General features: G+C 45.5%; 1 protein-coding gene and 1 pseudogene across 1 annotated transcript; both read right to left on the reverse strand.

Moving 5' to 3' along the window:
• Window positions 1–1733: 1733 nt before the first annotated feature.
• LOC109784717 (uncharacterized) lies at window positions 1734–3859 on the reverse strand. The gene is made up of 2 exons (XM_073509652.1): window positions 2404–3859; window positions 1734–2311 (listed from the first exon to the last, which is right to left on the reverse strand). Exons 1-2 carry the CDS (start codon window positions 3857–3859, stop codon window positions 1752–1754), a joined length of 2016 nt encoding a protein of 671 aa, XP_073365753.1. The 3' UTR covers window positions 1734–1751.
• Window positions 3860–8425: 4566 nt separating this feature from the next.
• LOC141041813 (uncharacterized) lies at window positions 8426–11075 on the reverse strand (annotated as a pseudogene).
• Between the last annotated feature and the right edge of the window lie 3620 nt (window positions 11076–14695).

The raw sequence follows: 14695 nt of genomic DNA on the forward strand, positions 1-14695 counted from the left end.
CAGAAACAATGGTTCAGGGCAAAGCATGCATTGTGTGTGTGCAAAAGTGGTTCGCATGAACGCAACTTTTACTTGAACATGATCCCTTTTCTTACATAGGGTAAGCGCTTCAGTCTGGTTGGCATGGCTCTGTACATAATAGTACTGATAAACAATTGAACAAGCAAACGAAAATTCTAAAGTTCACACCTGTCATTTCTCCTACAATTTTGACGTTTGCGTCTCCGCTTTGACGATGCAGAGAAAAACCAAAGTTAGCTGAGCTGGAGATGTTACAAGGTGCAGCAACATGCTTCATGCGCAGAAAATATTCAGCTGTCGAGGTCCACTTAAATTACGTCGTGAAAAGAAGGCGCATTGGAAATTATTTCTAATTTCATGCTTCAGTCTGAGTATTTTGTTATGGATCGTGATAAGTGGTACACGTGTGGTATAAACATACGGCAACTCCGAACAATTTTTTAGGCAAATTTTATGACACTAGGATGACAACTTTAGTTGTCAAGCATGGCAGCTTTCTTTTCGGATGATAAGTTTCAGTTTTTTTTTTGGTTTTTTTTTAAATGACAACTTTAGTTGTAAAAAAGATCAGGACTGGAGTGCTTCGTGCCACACTTGTGACACTTATCATTTGGATTTGCTTTTTAAGCATATTTTCTTTTGAGGATTGTTTTTTGAGCTTTTTTTTAGGATTGTAAAAGTCAGGACCGGAGTGTTTTTTGAGCACATGGGGCGGACCTAGTGAACGCTGGCTGGGCAACGGCCCAGCCAGAATCTTTCGAGAAAAATTAGTTCGCAAAGGCCCACTCATGAGTAAGCCCACAATCCAGCACACTGCTCGCGTCTGCCTGTCTTGTCGTCGTCCAGGTCGTCCTGCGAGATAGTGCTCGAGCTCGAAGCCGCCACACCCCACCGCTGAATGCCTGAATCCCTAATTTCTTCCGAGGTCCGACCGCTTCCGGCGCCTCCGCGCCCACCTTGATGAAGAGCTCCTCTACCTCCAGTGGCTGGCGCCGATGCGTCATCTCCCTGACTCCCTCCCCGCACCCAGCACCGTCTGCTCCAGCGCGGCAGCGCCTGGCAAGCTCTTCCACGCCGGCGTCGGTGGAGCTGCTACAAGAGGCACGGAGGCGTAGGCGAGAGGGCCAGTAGAGCGTGCGTGGACTTCGTTCGGAGAGGTGGTCGGTTGACGCTGCTCCTGCAAGAGCAAGGTACTGAACACTGTAATTCTTGGCTTGATGTGTTCTGTTCATATTGGATCTGCAAAATTGATGCTTATCTCTGTTGAATTAAACACATCGACGCTTGTTTCTGTTGTAAGTCTAGAATTGAACATGATGAGGAATGGGACAGCTTCATTATTTCCGGAAACACGAGTCTAAAGCAAAAAAATGACTGCATCTTCTTCAGTAGACAGCAGTGTTTCTACATTGGCCACATAACGTTCTAACAAAAAGTATAGCAAGGTTTTTATTCTTTACATATATCTAAGCATTGCAGCTTATCTAGCAGAATCATTAACCCAACGTTTTATTTGGAATAGTGCAGACTGCAGAGTACTACTCCTATATATGCCAATAAATGTACGACAGGTGATTGATTACAAACTTGAAATGAAAAACGTTCATTTTCAGGATAGCAATTCTCCAGGAAACAAGATGAAAGGGGGTCCCGGAAATATATGACATTTGAATGTAACTGTGACCAGGCGACTTCCACTCACTATAATTTGCGAGGTTCTTGGTCAGTGATCAGGACTGTCTGATCTCCTCGATCTGCTGCACGACTTCAGACATTGTAGGCCTCCGGTCGGCATCTTGACTGCAACAGTTTATGGCGAGCTGCAGAAGTCGCACCATGCACTCCTCTTCCACGTCCTTCTGCTCCCGCCCTATGAGCTCCACATCGAACACCTCCGCTGTCCACTTCTCACGTACAACAGAACACACCCACCGTAGCAAATCAACTCCCTCGACATCCTTTCTGCTATTTGTTGGGGCCTTGCGCGTGAGAAGCTCCAGCAGTAGGATGCCGAAGCTGTACACGTCAGCTTTCTGAGAGCCCCACCAATTGTGGACGAGCTCAGGCGCGCGGTAGCCGGAGGCAATGGAATAGATGCCAAGTGCTATGAGGCCATGCTCCGACACACATGCATCGTGGGTGCCGGTGAGTAGGATGTTCGAAGACTTGATGTTGCCATGGCAGCTCGATCTTCCAGCTAAATGGATAGCCGCCACACCACGTGCAGCAGCAAGTGAGATGGCCGACCGCTGCTCCCAGTCCAGTGGAGCTGGGCTAGAACCTTTGTCACCTAGATTTACTCATCATGAATTAGTGATGCATCAAACACTTCAAGAAGTTTAAAGGCAACCATATGACAGCATTATACAGTATATAAATTACCATAGAGCACTTTTGCTAGGCTACCCATGAGGATGACATCATACACTACCATCTTCTCATCCTTGCTATAGTAATACCACCGCAGTGGCACAACGTGCTTGTTCTGGATGGCGCCAATCTGTGTGACGTGCTGCTCAAACTTCGCCTTCGGCAAGACCACTTCCTTCAGCCTCTTGACCACCAGCTCATATCCACTATCAAGCGTCACTTTGTATGTTGTTCCGACTGTACCTTTGCCCAGAACTTCAGCCGATGCCTGAAGCAGGTCCTCCAGCTCAAATGATTGGCCTGTCAGCGTCGAACTAATGATAAAAGTTCCAACATTTTGGCTACTGCTTTTCTGTAAAAGTGCCGCTATGGGGGTAATATCATTGCGTTCTTGTGATGGTGTCATTTTCACTGGAGCCACAGTTCTCATGTTTTGGCTACAGCTACTGCTTTCGAGCGATGATGTTTCAGCTGGATCTTGTTTATTTTTCCTTATCCAAGGAAACAGAGCTAGTCTCTCTTGTACCTGACGTGGAGCTTTTTTAAGTTTGCGAAGACGTTCTGCAACTTCTAACATCTCAGGACGTTTGGTAAGTTCCATCTTCAAGCATTTACCTGCCAACTTAGCAATCTCTTGGATAGTCTTGATGTCGCTCGATGTTACAATTTCAGGATCAAACATCTCCCTCACACTCCTAAATCCTTTTGAAAGAGATTGAATAAAACTTTCAACCAAGGCAATCTCCCCAAACTCTGTTCTTGCTTTTTTTCTGGTTATCAGTTCCAGGAGCACAACTCCAAAACTATAAACATCACTCTTTGCTGTGAGGCGACCATTCTGAGCAAATAGAGGGTCCATGTAGCCTATACTTCCTATCACATTTAGAGTATATAGAGTCTTTTCAGTGTTGACTAGTCTTGATATTCCAAAGTCTGATATTTTTGCTCCGAGTCCATCATCCAGAAGTATATTAGCAGGCTTGATATCACCATGAATGACCTGAGTATACATTTGTGAATGCATATAGCCCAACGCTTCTGCACATTCAATGGCAATTCTTAGCCGTGTATCCAAAGTGATGGGAATGCTATCCTGGTGAAGGATGTTACTTAAATTTCCTCTGGAAATATACTCCGTGACCACCATAAGGGCATTTTCATCTACACAGTAGCCGACTAATCTGACTACATTCTTGTGATTGATCTCACGGTGGACGATCAACTCTTTGGCAAAAGTTTCTTTTACATTGTAGATAAACTTCTTGACTGCAACCATACTTTTGTCCTCAGGGACTCCTTCATAAACTTCTCCAAAGGCACCTCTACCAAGTATAGTTTTATAGTTGTTGGTAAATCTTCTTATCTCATCTTCTGTAAAACATTTGACACTATGATTGCTATGTGCAATCCATTTCGATCTATGCTCTTCCCGGATAAGTTGTGTTACTGTATTTTCTGGATGATCCATCTTTGGAAGTAGCAGGGAACTTATTCAACCACGAAGACCTTTTGACCTAGAAAACAGTTTTGGTAGTGGTAAACGTCAAATTTAATCCAACATATAAATTAGAAAACAAAGTATTCCTTTGATCAATCATCAATGAATTGGGTAGGGAACTAGGGATTGCAGATGCCCATTGGGCATGGGCAACGTATATTGCTATTTAGGAACAAAATGCCTCCTATAGCTGCCAAAGTATAACCAATCTAGATTGCTATTTTTTTTGTTTGTTATTCGTAACAATTAAAAATCGCTTGCGTTTCCAGTTAATGGTTTAGGACTGCATCGCTAGACATCGCTAGAGGAAGTATGTTGTACTAGGGAGTATAATTAGTATCTCACTTATGTTCAGTTCTGCTCTGGCTTTTGAATAGCAGCTTCGTGGTAGGATCTGGGTAATTGTACATGTTTGCTTGGCAGGAAACTGAAACAATTTTCGTACATGAAGAGAATAGGTAGGAATGGACTACACAAATATGTGAATAAATTGAAATCTAAAGTGCTAATCTCTCGGGAAGAAAAACAGAGAGAACTCTAACAAATGTGGTAAAGACACGGAGAAGCTAAGTCCATGCTTTGGCTGCCACTGGGCCATACCTGAAACTGCGACCGTATCGTAGACGGGTCAGCTCGTTCCGGGCCGTGCCGTCATCGTTCCCGCCGTCACATGCGCAGGCGCGATTTCCACATTATTATCCCGCTTCCGCTCAAGCTGTACTGTTTTCCCACGCTCGCCCTTGGAGCACCTATAAGAGCTTCTACAGCCGCGCAGTCCAAATCCTCCTCAAACGTCTGGTCGGCCTGACCGATAATGAAATTTCAATCCAGCCGGACGTCCGGGAGGACCGCCACGCCTCATATCCAGCCCAAACATGAGCGAATATAACGGCGCCCGTGCACACCCGCCACGTCGGATCTATCCCACGCTGGCCCATTCGATCCCACATATATTCCTTCCCATCCGCTCGCCGGACCAAATCCTAGTCACTTTCCTTCAATCCCCTCCGCGCCCAAGCTCATCTCTGGCGTCGTCCGGCCGTCTCCGGTATAGCGGCCAGCGGATCCAAGCCCTTCACCTCCAGATCCGTCGACTCCGAGCTCATCCCACGCGGCTCCGAGGAGGAGATGACCTTCCGGGTTGCGCTCCGCCACTCCCGGGAGGAGGCCTCTGCACGACAGCGCTCGGACATTGCGTCCGCCCAAATGGCACATGGATCCGGCGCTAGGGCAACTGTCGCTGCCACACTGGAGGCGGTGCGGTCCGTCTGACGCAACCCCTCTGTTGGCGCGCTGAGGTCATGGACACACCGTGGGCGTCGTCTGACGCAACCATGGCGCGACGTGCCCGCCGTGCATGGTAGCGGGCGTGGGAGAGGCGGTGGCAGCGCTCGAGGCGGTGGATGTCGGTGAGGCGGAGTCACATTCTCCGACACCCCGTATGGTGCACCACTCCGGATGCCGCAACCGCATCGTGGTGGATGTCGGTAGCTCGTCCCATGACGGATCCATCATCGATCTGACATCCACACTACTAGAAAAAGGGCTATAGATAATATGGACACTAATGGCGCACCACGCATGTGGTGCGCCACTACTATATACTAATGGCGCACCATGTGTTGGTACGCCATTAGTGTCCAAATACTAATGGCGCACCACATCCACGGTGCGCAACTACTAACAAATTTTTTTTTATTTTTTTAAAACTAGTAATAGCGCACCAGGGGATAGTGCATCATTACTAGTTTAACCAGTAATAGTTTAACTAGTCGGTGCGCCACTACTAACAAATTTTTTTTATTTTTTTTCAAAACTACTAATGGCGTCCCAGGGGACAGTGCGCCATTACTAGAGTAATGACGCACCACACCCTCGGTGCGCCACTACTAACAATTTTTAATTTTTTTTCAAAGTTAGTAATGACGCATCGTGGGTGTGGTGCGCCATTACTAGTTCACCAAACCCACGGTGCGCCATTACTAACTTTGCCCAAAATTCCACCGAATGCACCCACCCCCCCGGACCGCCTTTTCAGTTTTAAAAAAATAAAAGAAAATGATGGAAATGTCAAAAAAATAGAATAAAATAAGTTTCCCATGTGATATGTGGTCTAGTTGTTGGGAAAATTTACAAATATGAATTTCGACTTTATTTGCAAAATCTCTCTGGAATTTGTAAAATGGGCATAACTTTTGCATACGAACTCGGATTAAAAAGTTTTATATATGAAAAATCATCTACTCAAAAAGTTACATACGAATTGAACTGGGGGAACCTTGTTCAACATCTTCAAAATCCCCAAAAACCTAACAGAACGAAAGATACGGAGCTTTTAAGATCTAGAGGGGGAAAATGAAAAAAAATTCAAACTTACTAGTGGCGCATCATTTGCTAGGTGCGCCACTAGTAACAGAAAAAAAATTGATTCCAAAAAAACTTTTTTTTGGATTTTTTTTCAAAATATGATACGTAATATGACCGGAAAGTTTGAAATATTTTTTCAAAATTTCATCACACTCATGAACATGAACATGAACAAAGTCCTAGATATCAACAAGGTTTAATAGGATTGATATGATAGATATATCAACAAGTGTCTGTGAAGTGAGCTGGTGCTGGGGTTGGATAGAACTCTGAAGTTAAGCGTGCTTGGGGTGGCGCACCTGTAGTGAGTCCCGTGAGCCGGCTCGTGTCTCATGCCCAACTCTACCTTGCCAGTGGCCGGACCAACACTTCAGGAAGCGCAGCCGGCCATCGGACATGGCCATGGTGACCAAACGAGCTTCACACATAAAGATCGCTATGTTGCATGTAATAATATGGATTTGAGGTATGCGGATGTGGACTGCATTATTTGATGCGTGACCAGTCAGCGTGCGCGGGCGTTTGGGGGACCGGATTTGCCCATCATGATTCTAGATGCTCTAACCGATGTCATCTAATTTGAGCCGCTATACGCTCGACGTGTCCGGGCACGCCGGCTGGGTGACCCGGCAGACCCTATTTCTCGCATTTCACAGACACATCCTCATATGCCTTACTCAAATCTATACAAGACCATGCAGACGACGTTTCTACGTAGATCAACACACGAACATAGCAATCTGGCATAGATGCATTACGAGACGCGGCTGCCAAGTACCATGGCCTTGTACAGTTTTGTCGTTCCTCCATGACTGCGTGCTCGATCGATCGAGATGTAGCGGCGCTCGGCAAGATGTTGACACTGCCTTTTGTCGCTGAGAAGTACGAAGGTCTTGATAGCTCACGGCTGGTACTGCGGAAAAATCAGTGTGCCTTGCCTCCCTTGTTTTGTTTCTTCAGTTCAATATGCACTCGTGCCTTTTCAGTGCAATGTCTGAACCAGCAACATAGGCGCGCGATGCCTGTTCTACTTGTTGAGTTTGCACTTTCGCCTTTTCAGGTAAAGTCGGAACCACGACACGGACGCACGTCGGCAGCTCGTCGGGACGCAGCGGCGACGGCCGGCCACCTTGGCGCGCCTCTGTTTTTGGCCCGAGAAGGTAGTTCATTGTTTAGTACCTGTATTTTTTTGGCGGTGCAGTATTGTGGTCGGCTTAATGATTTTCTCATCGAGCTGTTTTGCGGCCAAACGTGCAGCTCCGTTCGACGAGCTTTTTTTCAGGGAAACTCCGTTGGGTCGGTTTTTTTTTTTCAAGAGAGAAATCTCGTTGGATTTTTTTACTTTTTTTCTGAGAAACAGAAATCTCGTTGGATGAGCTGTTTTTTAGGAACACTCTTTTTTATCAACTTTTTTTGAGCAACTGATGAACACTCTCTTTTTAGTGAACTGACGAGTTTGTTTTTTTGAGGGATCGTGAACTGACGAGCTAGGCAGTACTTCATATAATATGTTGGCAAAAGCCCACTCATAACTAAAAGCCCAGACATTCGAGCCCATTGCCCACGTCTGCCTCTCTCGTCGTCCAGGTCGCCCTGTCTGGTCGAGCTCGAAGCCGCCGCACGCCGCCGCTGAATGCCTGAATCCCAATCCCTCCTTCCGAGCTCCGACTGCTCCCGGCTCCACTTCGGAGCTGCCCCGCCCACCATGCCAGCAAGCTACCCCACCTCCAGCGACTGGCGCCGATGCGGCATCTCCCCATCTCCCTCCCCGCACCCCCTGCACCGTGGTCTGCTCCACCGCGGCAGCGCCTGGCAAGCTCTTCCACGCCGGCGTCGGTGGAGCTGATACACGAGGCACGGAGGCGGAGGCGAGAGGGCTGGGAGAGCGTGCGTGGACTTCGTTCGGAGAGGTGGTCGCTTGGCGCTGCTCCTGCTCGACAGCTCGAGCAAGGTACTGAACATTCTAATTCTTGGCTTGATATGCTCTATTCATCTGTAATCTGTAGAATTGATGCTTATTTCTGTTGAATGAAACAAATCGATGCGTATTTCTGTCGTAATTGCAGAATTGAACATGAAGAGGAATGCAAACATTATTTTGGGGATAGCAGTGCTCCAAGATAACCAGCTGAAAAGGATCCCGAAAACATGATGTTTGAATGCAACCGTGACCAATCAACTTTCAATCACTTTGATGTGAGGTTCTTGGTCAGGAGTCAGGACTCTGTGGATCGCCTTGATCTGCTGCACAACATCAGACATTGTGGGCCTCGAGTCGGCATCTTGACTGCAGCAGTTCAGCGCGAGCTGCAGAAATCGCATCATGCTTTCGTGTTCCCCGTCCTTCTGCTCCTGCACTCCGAGTCCGAGCTCTACGTCGAATATCTCCCAACCCACCCACCCTACCAAATCTACTACCCCAGTTGCATGTATTCTTTTTTCTGGAGCCTTGCGGGTGAGAAGCTCCAGCAATAGGATGCCGAAGCTGTACACGTCGCCTTTCCGGGAGACCCGCCTATTGTCGATGAGCTCAGGTGCGCGGTAGCCGGAGACATTGGAAGGCATGCCAAGTGCTATCAGTCCATGATCTGACACACATGCATCATGGGTGCCGGTGAGCAGGATGTTGGAAGACCTGATGTTGCCATGGCAGCTCGATGGTCCAGCTAAATGGATAGCTGACACACCACGCGCAGCTGCAAGTGAGATGGCTAACCGCTGCCCCCAGTCCAGTGGAGCTGGGTGAGAGACTCCGTCGCCTAGATTCACACATCATGAATTAGGGATGCATCAAATAAATAGAAATTCTAAAGGCAAGCGTATGACAGCATTGTATGGTGTATGCATTACCGTGAAGCACTTTTGCTAGGCTACCCATGGGGATGAAATCATACACTGGCATCTTCTCATCCTTGCTATAGTAATACCACCGCAGTGGCACAATGTATTTGTTCTGGATGGCACAACATGACATTCTTGTCAAACTCAGCCTTTGGCAAGTCCACATCACCCAGCCTCTTGGCCACCAGCTCATATCCACTAGCAAGTGCCACTTTGTATGTTGTCCCGACTCTACCTTTGCCCAGAACTTCAGCTGATGCGCGAAGCAGGTCATCCAGCTCGAAAAATTGGCCTGCCACTGTCGACCCAACGATAAAAGTTCCCACATCAGGGGTACTGCTGCTGCTTTCTTGCGGTGGTGTTTCAACTGGAGCTAGTTTCTCTTTATTTTTCCTTCCCCAAGAAAACAGAGCTAGTCTTCCTTGTACCTGATGTGGAGCTTTTCTAAGTTTGCGAAGACTTTCTGCAACTTCTAACATCTCAGGACGTTTGCTGAGTTCCATCCTCAAGCATTTACCTGCCAACTTAGCAATCTCATCCATAGTCTTCATGCCTCTCAATGTTGCAATTTCAGGGTCAAACATCTCCCTCACCCTCCTAAACCCTTTTGAAAGAGATTGAATACAACTTTCAACCAAGCCAATCTCTCCATCCTCTGTTCTTGCTTTTTTTCTGGTTATCAGTTCCAGGAGCACAACTCCAAAACTATAAACATCACTCTTTGCTGTGAGGCGGCCACTCTGAGCAAACAGAGGGTCCATGTAGCCTATACTTCCTATCACATTTAGAGTGTATAGAGTATTTTCAGTGTTGACTAGTCTTGATATTCCAAAGTCTGATATTTTTGCTCTGAGTTCATCATCCTGAAGTATATTAGCAGGCTTGATTTCACCATGAATGACCTGAGTATACATTTGTGAATGCATATAGCCCAATGCTTCTGCACATTCAATGGCAATTCTTAGCCGTATATCCAAAGCGATGCGAGTACTATCCTGGTGAAGGATGTTACTCAGATTTCCCTTAGGAATATACTCCGTGATCACCATCAGTGCATTTTCATCTACACAGTAGCCAACTAATCTGACTACATTCTTGTGATTGATCTCACGGTGGACGATCAACTCTTTGGCAAAATTTTCTTTTACATTGCAGATAAACCTCTTGACTGCAATCATACTTTTGTCCTCCAGGACTCCTTCGTAAACTTCACCAAAGGCACCTTTGCCTATTACAGATTTGTAGTTGTTGGTAAATCTTCTTATCTCATCTTCTGTAAAACATTTCACATCATGATTGCTACTTGCAATCCATTTCGATCTATGCACTTCTTGGATAAGTCGCGTTACTATATTTTCTTGGTGGTCCATCTTTGTAAATAGCAGGGAACTTATTCAAAGTTAAGGGACAATCTGACCTAGAAAACAGATTTGGTAGTGCTAAAAGTCAAATTTCATCCAATATATATATATATAAATATATGAGGAAACAAATAAACAAAGCATGTAAGACGGTGTGCTTAATTTCCTTGGATTAATCTCAATGATCTGGTAGGGATTTCAGATGCCCATTGGGCGACATGTATAGATGTTTTTTATACTCCATCAGAGTTCATTTAGAACAAAACATCTCCTCTAGCCGCCAAAGATAGCCAATCTAGGAGAGAGTATAACTAATATTTGTGGTTCAGTTCTGCTGTGGATTTTGAATAACAGCTTCATCGTACAATCTGGCATCTGGGTAATTCATTAGAGTTCATTTAGAACAAAACATCTCCTCTAGCCGCCAAAGATAGCCAATCTAGGAGAGAGTATAACTAACATTTATGGTTCAGTTCTGCTGTGGATTTGAATAACGGCTTCATCGTACGATCTGGGTAGTTCTACATAGTTGCTTCCTTACAGGGAAAATGAAGCAATGTCTTGAACATGAACAAAACAGGTTGGAATCGATTAAGCAAAGTGAAGAATATATGGTCCGAAGTGCTAATATCGCAGAGAAAACCCCAGCGAGATGTATACCAAATGTGGTTGAGACATGGAGATGGGCAAGGTTGAATCAAACATACCACTTGAGAATGGACGCCGTAACATAACACGATCAATGGAGCCTTCTTTTGTTGGTGGTTGTGCAGATTGCCATGAATGGATCTAGAGGAAAGAACAGGTAATGTATAGCAAATATAACCTATTACTCTATTTCATGAACTGCCATCATCGATGGTCAACTCTCAGAACATGGAATGAGGTGGCCTTGTCCTTGGACTTGAGCTTGGAATCCTTAATGACAACTGCTTCCGAATTAAATAAAGATGATCATGCCAAGTTAGGGCATCTTCAGCAAGCTGGTACTAAGTCCAATACTAAGATAAGAGAGATGGGACAAGTTTACAGAAAGTAACTTTCTTCTCTAACACTGTTACTAGAGCCGCCAACACTATTTTAATTCTGGCAATTGTTACTAGGCCCAAGATACTCCCTCGGTCCCAAAATAAGTGTCTACTAAAGTTAGTACAAAGTTTTTTTTGCGGGTAAAGTTGGTACAAAGTTGAGACACTTGTTTTAGGACGGAGGGAGTATATACATGAAAACTAAAACCACTCATTTGGAGTATCATCTAGGAAACCAAGTCGAACACATACACATACACATACACAAATTGAAATATGTATCAGAATAATCATACAATCTGAAAAGAAAAGCATGGTGATTTTGAGAGTTTATCTCCACGGTTCAGACTGTTGCATGACTACAGAGCACTACTCCTACTGCTACATGTTTCCCACTGGACAAGATACATGTACTAGTACTGAAACTTCGAACTGAACTTTCGTGCTATCATCTACTCCCTCCGTTCCAAAATAGATGACTCCACTTTGTACTAACTTTGCACTAAAGTTAGTACAAAGTGAAGTCATCTATTTTAGAACGGAGGGAGTATGAATAATAATCGAATTCAAATTCCTCAGGACGCCACTCCATTGTAGCGTACTCAGGACACTGCATTGCAGTCCACAGAAAGTAGAGGTGGCGCTAAGCTTGCCAAAGGATGTGGGCGTCCGTCTCCCCAGCGGCGCTTTTCCTGTCCGCTTCGCCCTCCTCCGAACTGCGAACCATGGATGCGTGGATGGTTCTGGGGAACGGCGTCATAGTGCGGGGAGAGACCAACCCCGGCGGCAGGAGTCGGAAATGAGAGGAGGCGGCGAAGGCAGCAGCGGAGGAAGCAAACAGGAAGGGAAAACAGTGAGGGATTGGAGAATTTTTTGGGACGGGACTGCAAAACCCTTGATTTGATCCCCTCAAGTCCTTAATCACCCCCAGCCCTCCCCCTCCCCCTCCGGCATTATAGAGCCGTCATAAAATGTATATTCTCATTTTTATTATTTGGCATTGTATATATTCATATTTTATTCTATAAACTTGATAAAATATAGATATGTTTGACTTTTTGAAAGAAAAAAATACATCTTATTGTTTGAAATGGAGGGAGTAAGTGAAATTTCATCGTTTTCTCCTACCAGAAAAGGTTTTTTTAATATTAATCTGAGACCGCTTACCCAACTAGCTTTTCTTTCTTTCTTTTTTTTGCGAATACCACGCTGATTGTGAGGTGTCAGCAACAGTTTCTCTATCTCTAGTTAATTCTTACGTGCCATGTTATTTATTTAAGTAATTTATTTACCAATGTGTATATCTCTAGTACGTTCATTTTCTCGCCTCCAGCATTTTTCTTCCTTTGCCCCATCTAGTGTCTTCCTCTCCACGCGCCCCTTTGTTCGGAATAATCGAAACCAAATTAGCACTTTCATTTCCTTGTCCTACTGGAAAACATGTTATGCCTTAACTCAATCAGATCTTACCAACACCATGTCGTGCATTACGTCAATCAAATCAAATCTTACCAAACCTCAACTAAATAAAAACATTACTTGCATTCCCCTACTCATACCCAAATGAAATCAAACCTTATCAAAATCTCAACTAAATCAAAGTTTTCCTCGTCTTTCTTTACCCATACTCAAATCAAATCTTATCAAAAATCTAGAATGTAGTAGGTGTAAGGTATATGCCGGACATGATTAGTGTTGAACCACTAGAATATGTATGCCCCTGTGGTAACGCAGGCAGTTAGCTTGTTTATGGTAATAGCAGCTGCTGAACGGAGCCGCACATGACTGCAAACTTGAAAGCTGAAACCCTAGAACCAAAATGACACCACCAGCCGCAGAGATGGTGGCCGGCGGTGACCACGACTGCGACTGGGGAAGTCGTGGGGCTCGAGAACGAAGCAGGGTGGACTGGACCTCGGGGCTCGGGCGCAGCGGCAATCGCGAGGAGGAAGCGTTGTGCGCTGCACGGCCACGCGACGATTGATGAGCGGGCTTCCGGCGAGCAGCACTGGCAGGCTGGTGCTCCCGGACCCGGTGGAAGTTTTTGGCGTGGCATTGAGCTAGGCACCGCAGCCTCGACCTCAAGCGCGACCAGACCTCACGGTGAATCAGGTACAGTAGGCAAGTAAAATTTCCCCCTTTGTGAAATGTGATTGAAAAAATCAAAATTCCAATTCTTATTTATGTGCCAGCACTCTGTGTTGATTCAAGAATATATTAATTTTATTTTATTTTGAGTTTATCTGTTAAATTTGCGATATTTGTAAATGTCATTTACATTGTGAAGGCTAAGCTTGGCACCCCGTGGTCAAAGTCTAGACCCGCCAATGCCATAATATCTATAGAAAACCGTGTCGCAGGTTTTTATTCTTTACGTATATCTAAGAAGGCGGAGTATCTAGTGAAAATCAGTAATCAGTGAAAATCTGGAAACTTGTAATCTTGGGCGTTGGATCACTGGCGGATGGTACAGATGAAAGGCGAGTTTGCTAACCAGCCACTTAAGGGTATTTTTCAGATAACCCCTTGCCTTACTCAGGGGCAGGAAATCTTTTGACGCCGCAGCCCATGAACGATTAGTCTTCGATCTCTCGTGCGAAGATGGCGCCGCCGGCTGTAAGCCCTCGCCCGCCGCCGGAGGTGATGATAACGCCGTCGCTGCTCCTTCCTATCCCATGGCCCCACCTTCTCGTAGACCTGCACCGGCCCTCGTCGCCGTCGACGCCCTCACTCTTCCGTCCTCTCTCATGCCCCTTGCCTCAGACCTAGCCCTGCACCGGCCCCTGTACTGGACGCCCTAGCATTATGTTTTGAGCTTTTGAGAGGTTGAGATTTTTTTTGTATCCTCGAAAACAAAGAGAGCTTGAGCGTCCTGTTGAGAGTTTCTGTAATCATTTGAAGCTCCACAATATTTTCTGTTAAGAAATCGTAGTTTGTCAGATTTGTAGCTGTACATGCACTGTGGCTGTTACTTTTAACAGATCGAGGAGAAGAACTCCAGATTGTATGATTTGGTGTAGGACAAGAAGTCCATGCCTTGCATGATTTCAAAATTCTGTTTGCCCATATTTTGCTTGGATGACCACATTCTGTATCATTGGATATTGTACTACCGTTGAGAGCTTCAGGATTAGGATTTGAGAGACATGTCTTTCGTTTTATTTTGCCAACTTGAAGTTGTAGACTGGGCATTCATGTATCATGCCTCT

The sequence above is a fragment of the Aegilops tauschii genome, chromosome 2, assembly GCF_002575655.3.
Source record: "Aegilops tauschii subsp. strangulata cultivar AL8/78 chromosome 2, Aet v6.0, whole genome shotgun sequence".
NCBI classification, from domain to species: Eukaryota; Viridiplantae; Streptophyta; class Magnoliopsida; order Poales; family Poaceae; genus Aegilops; species Aegilops tauschii.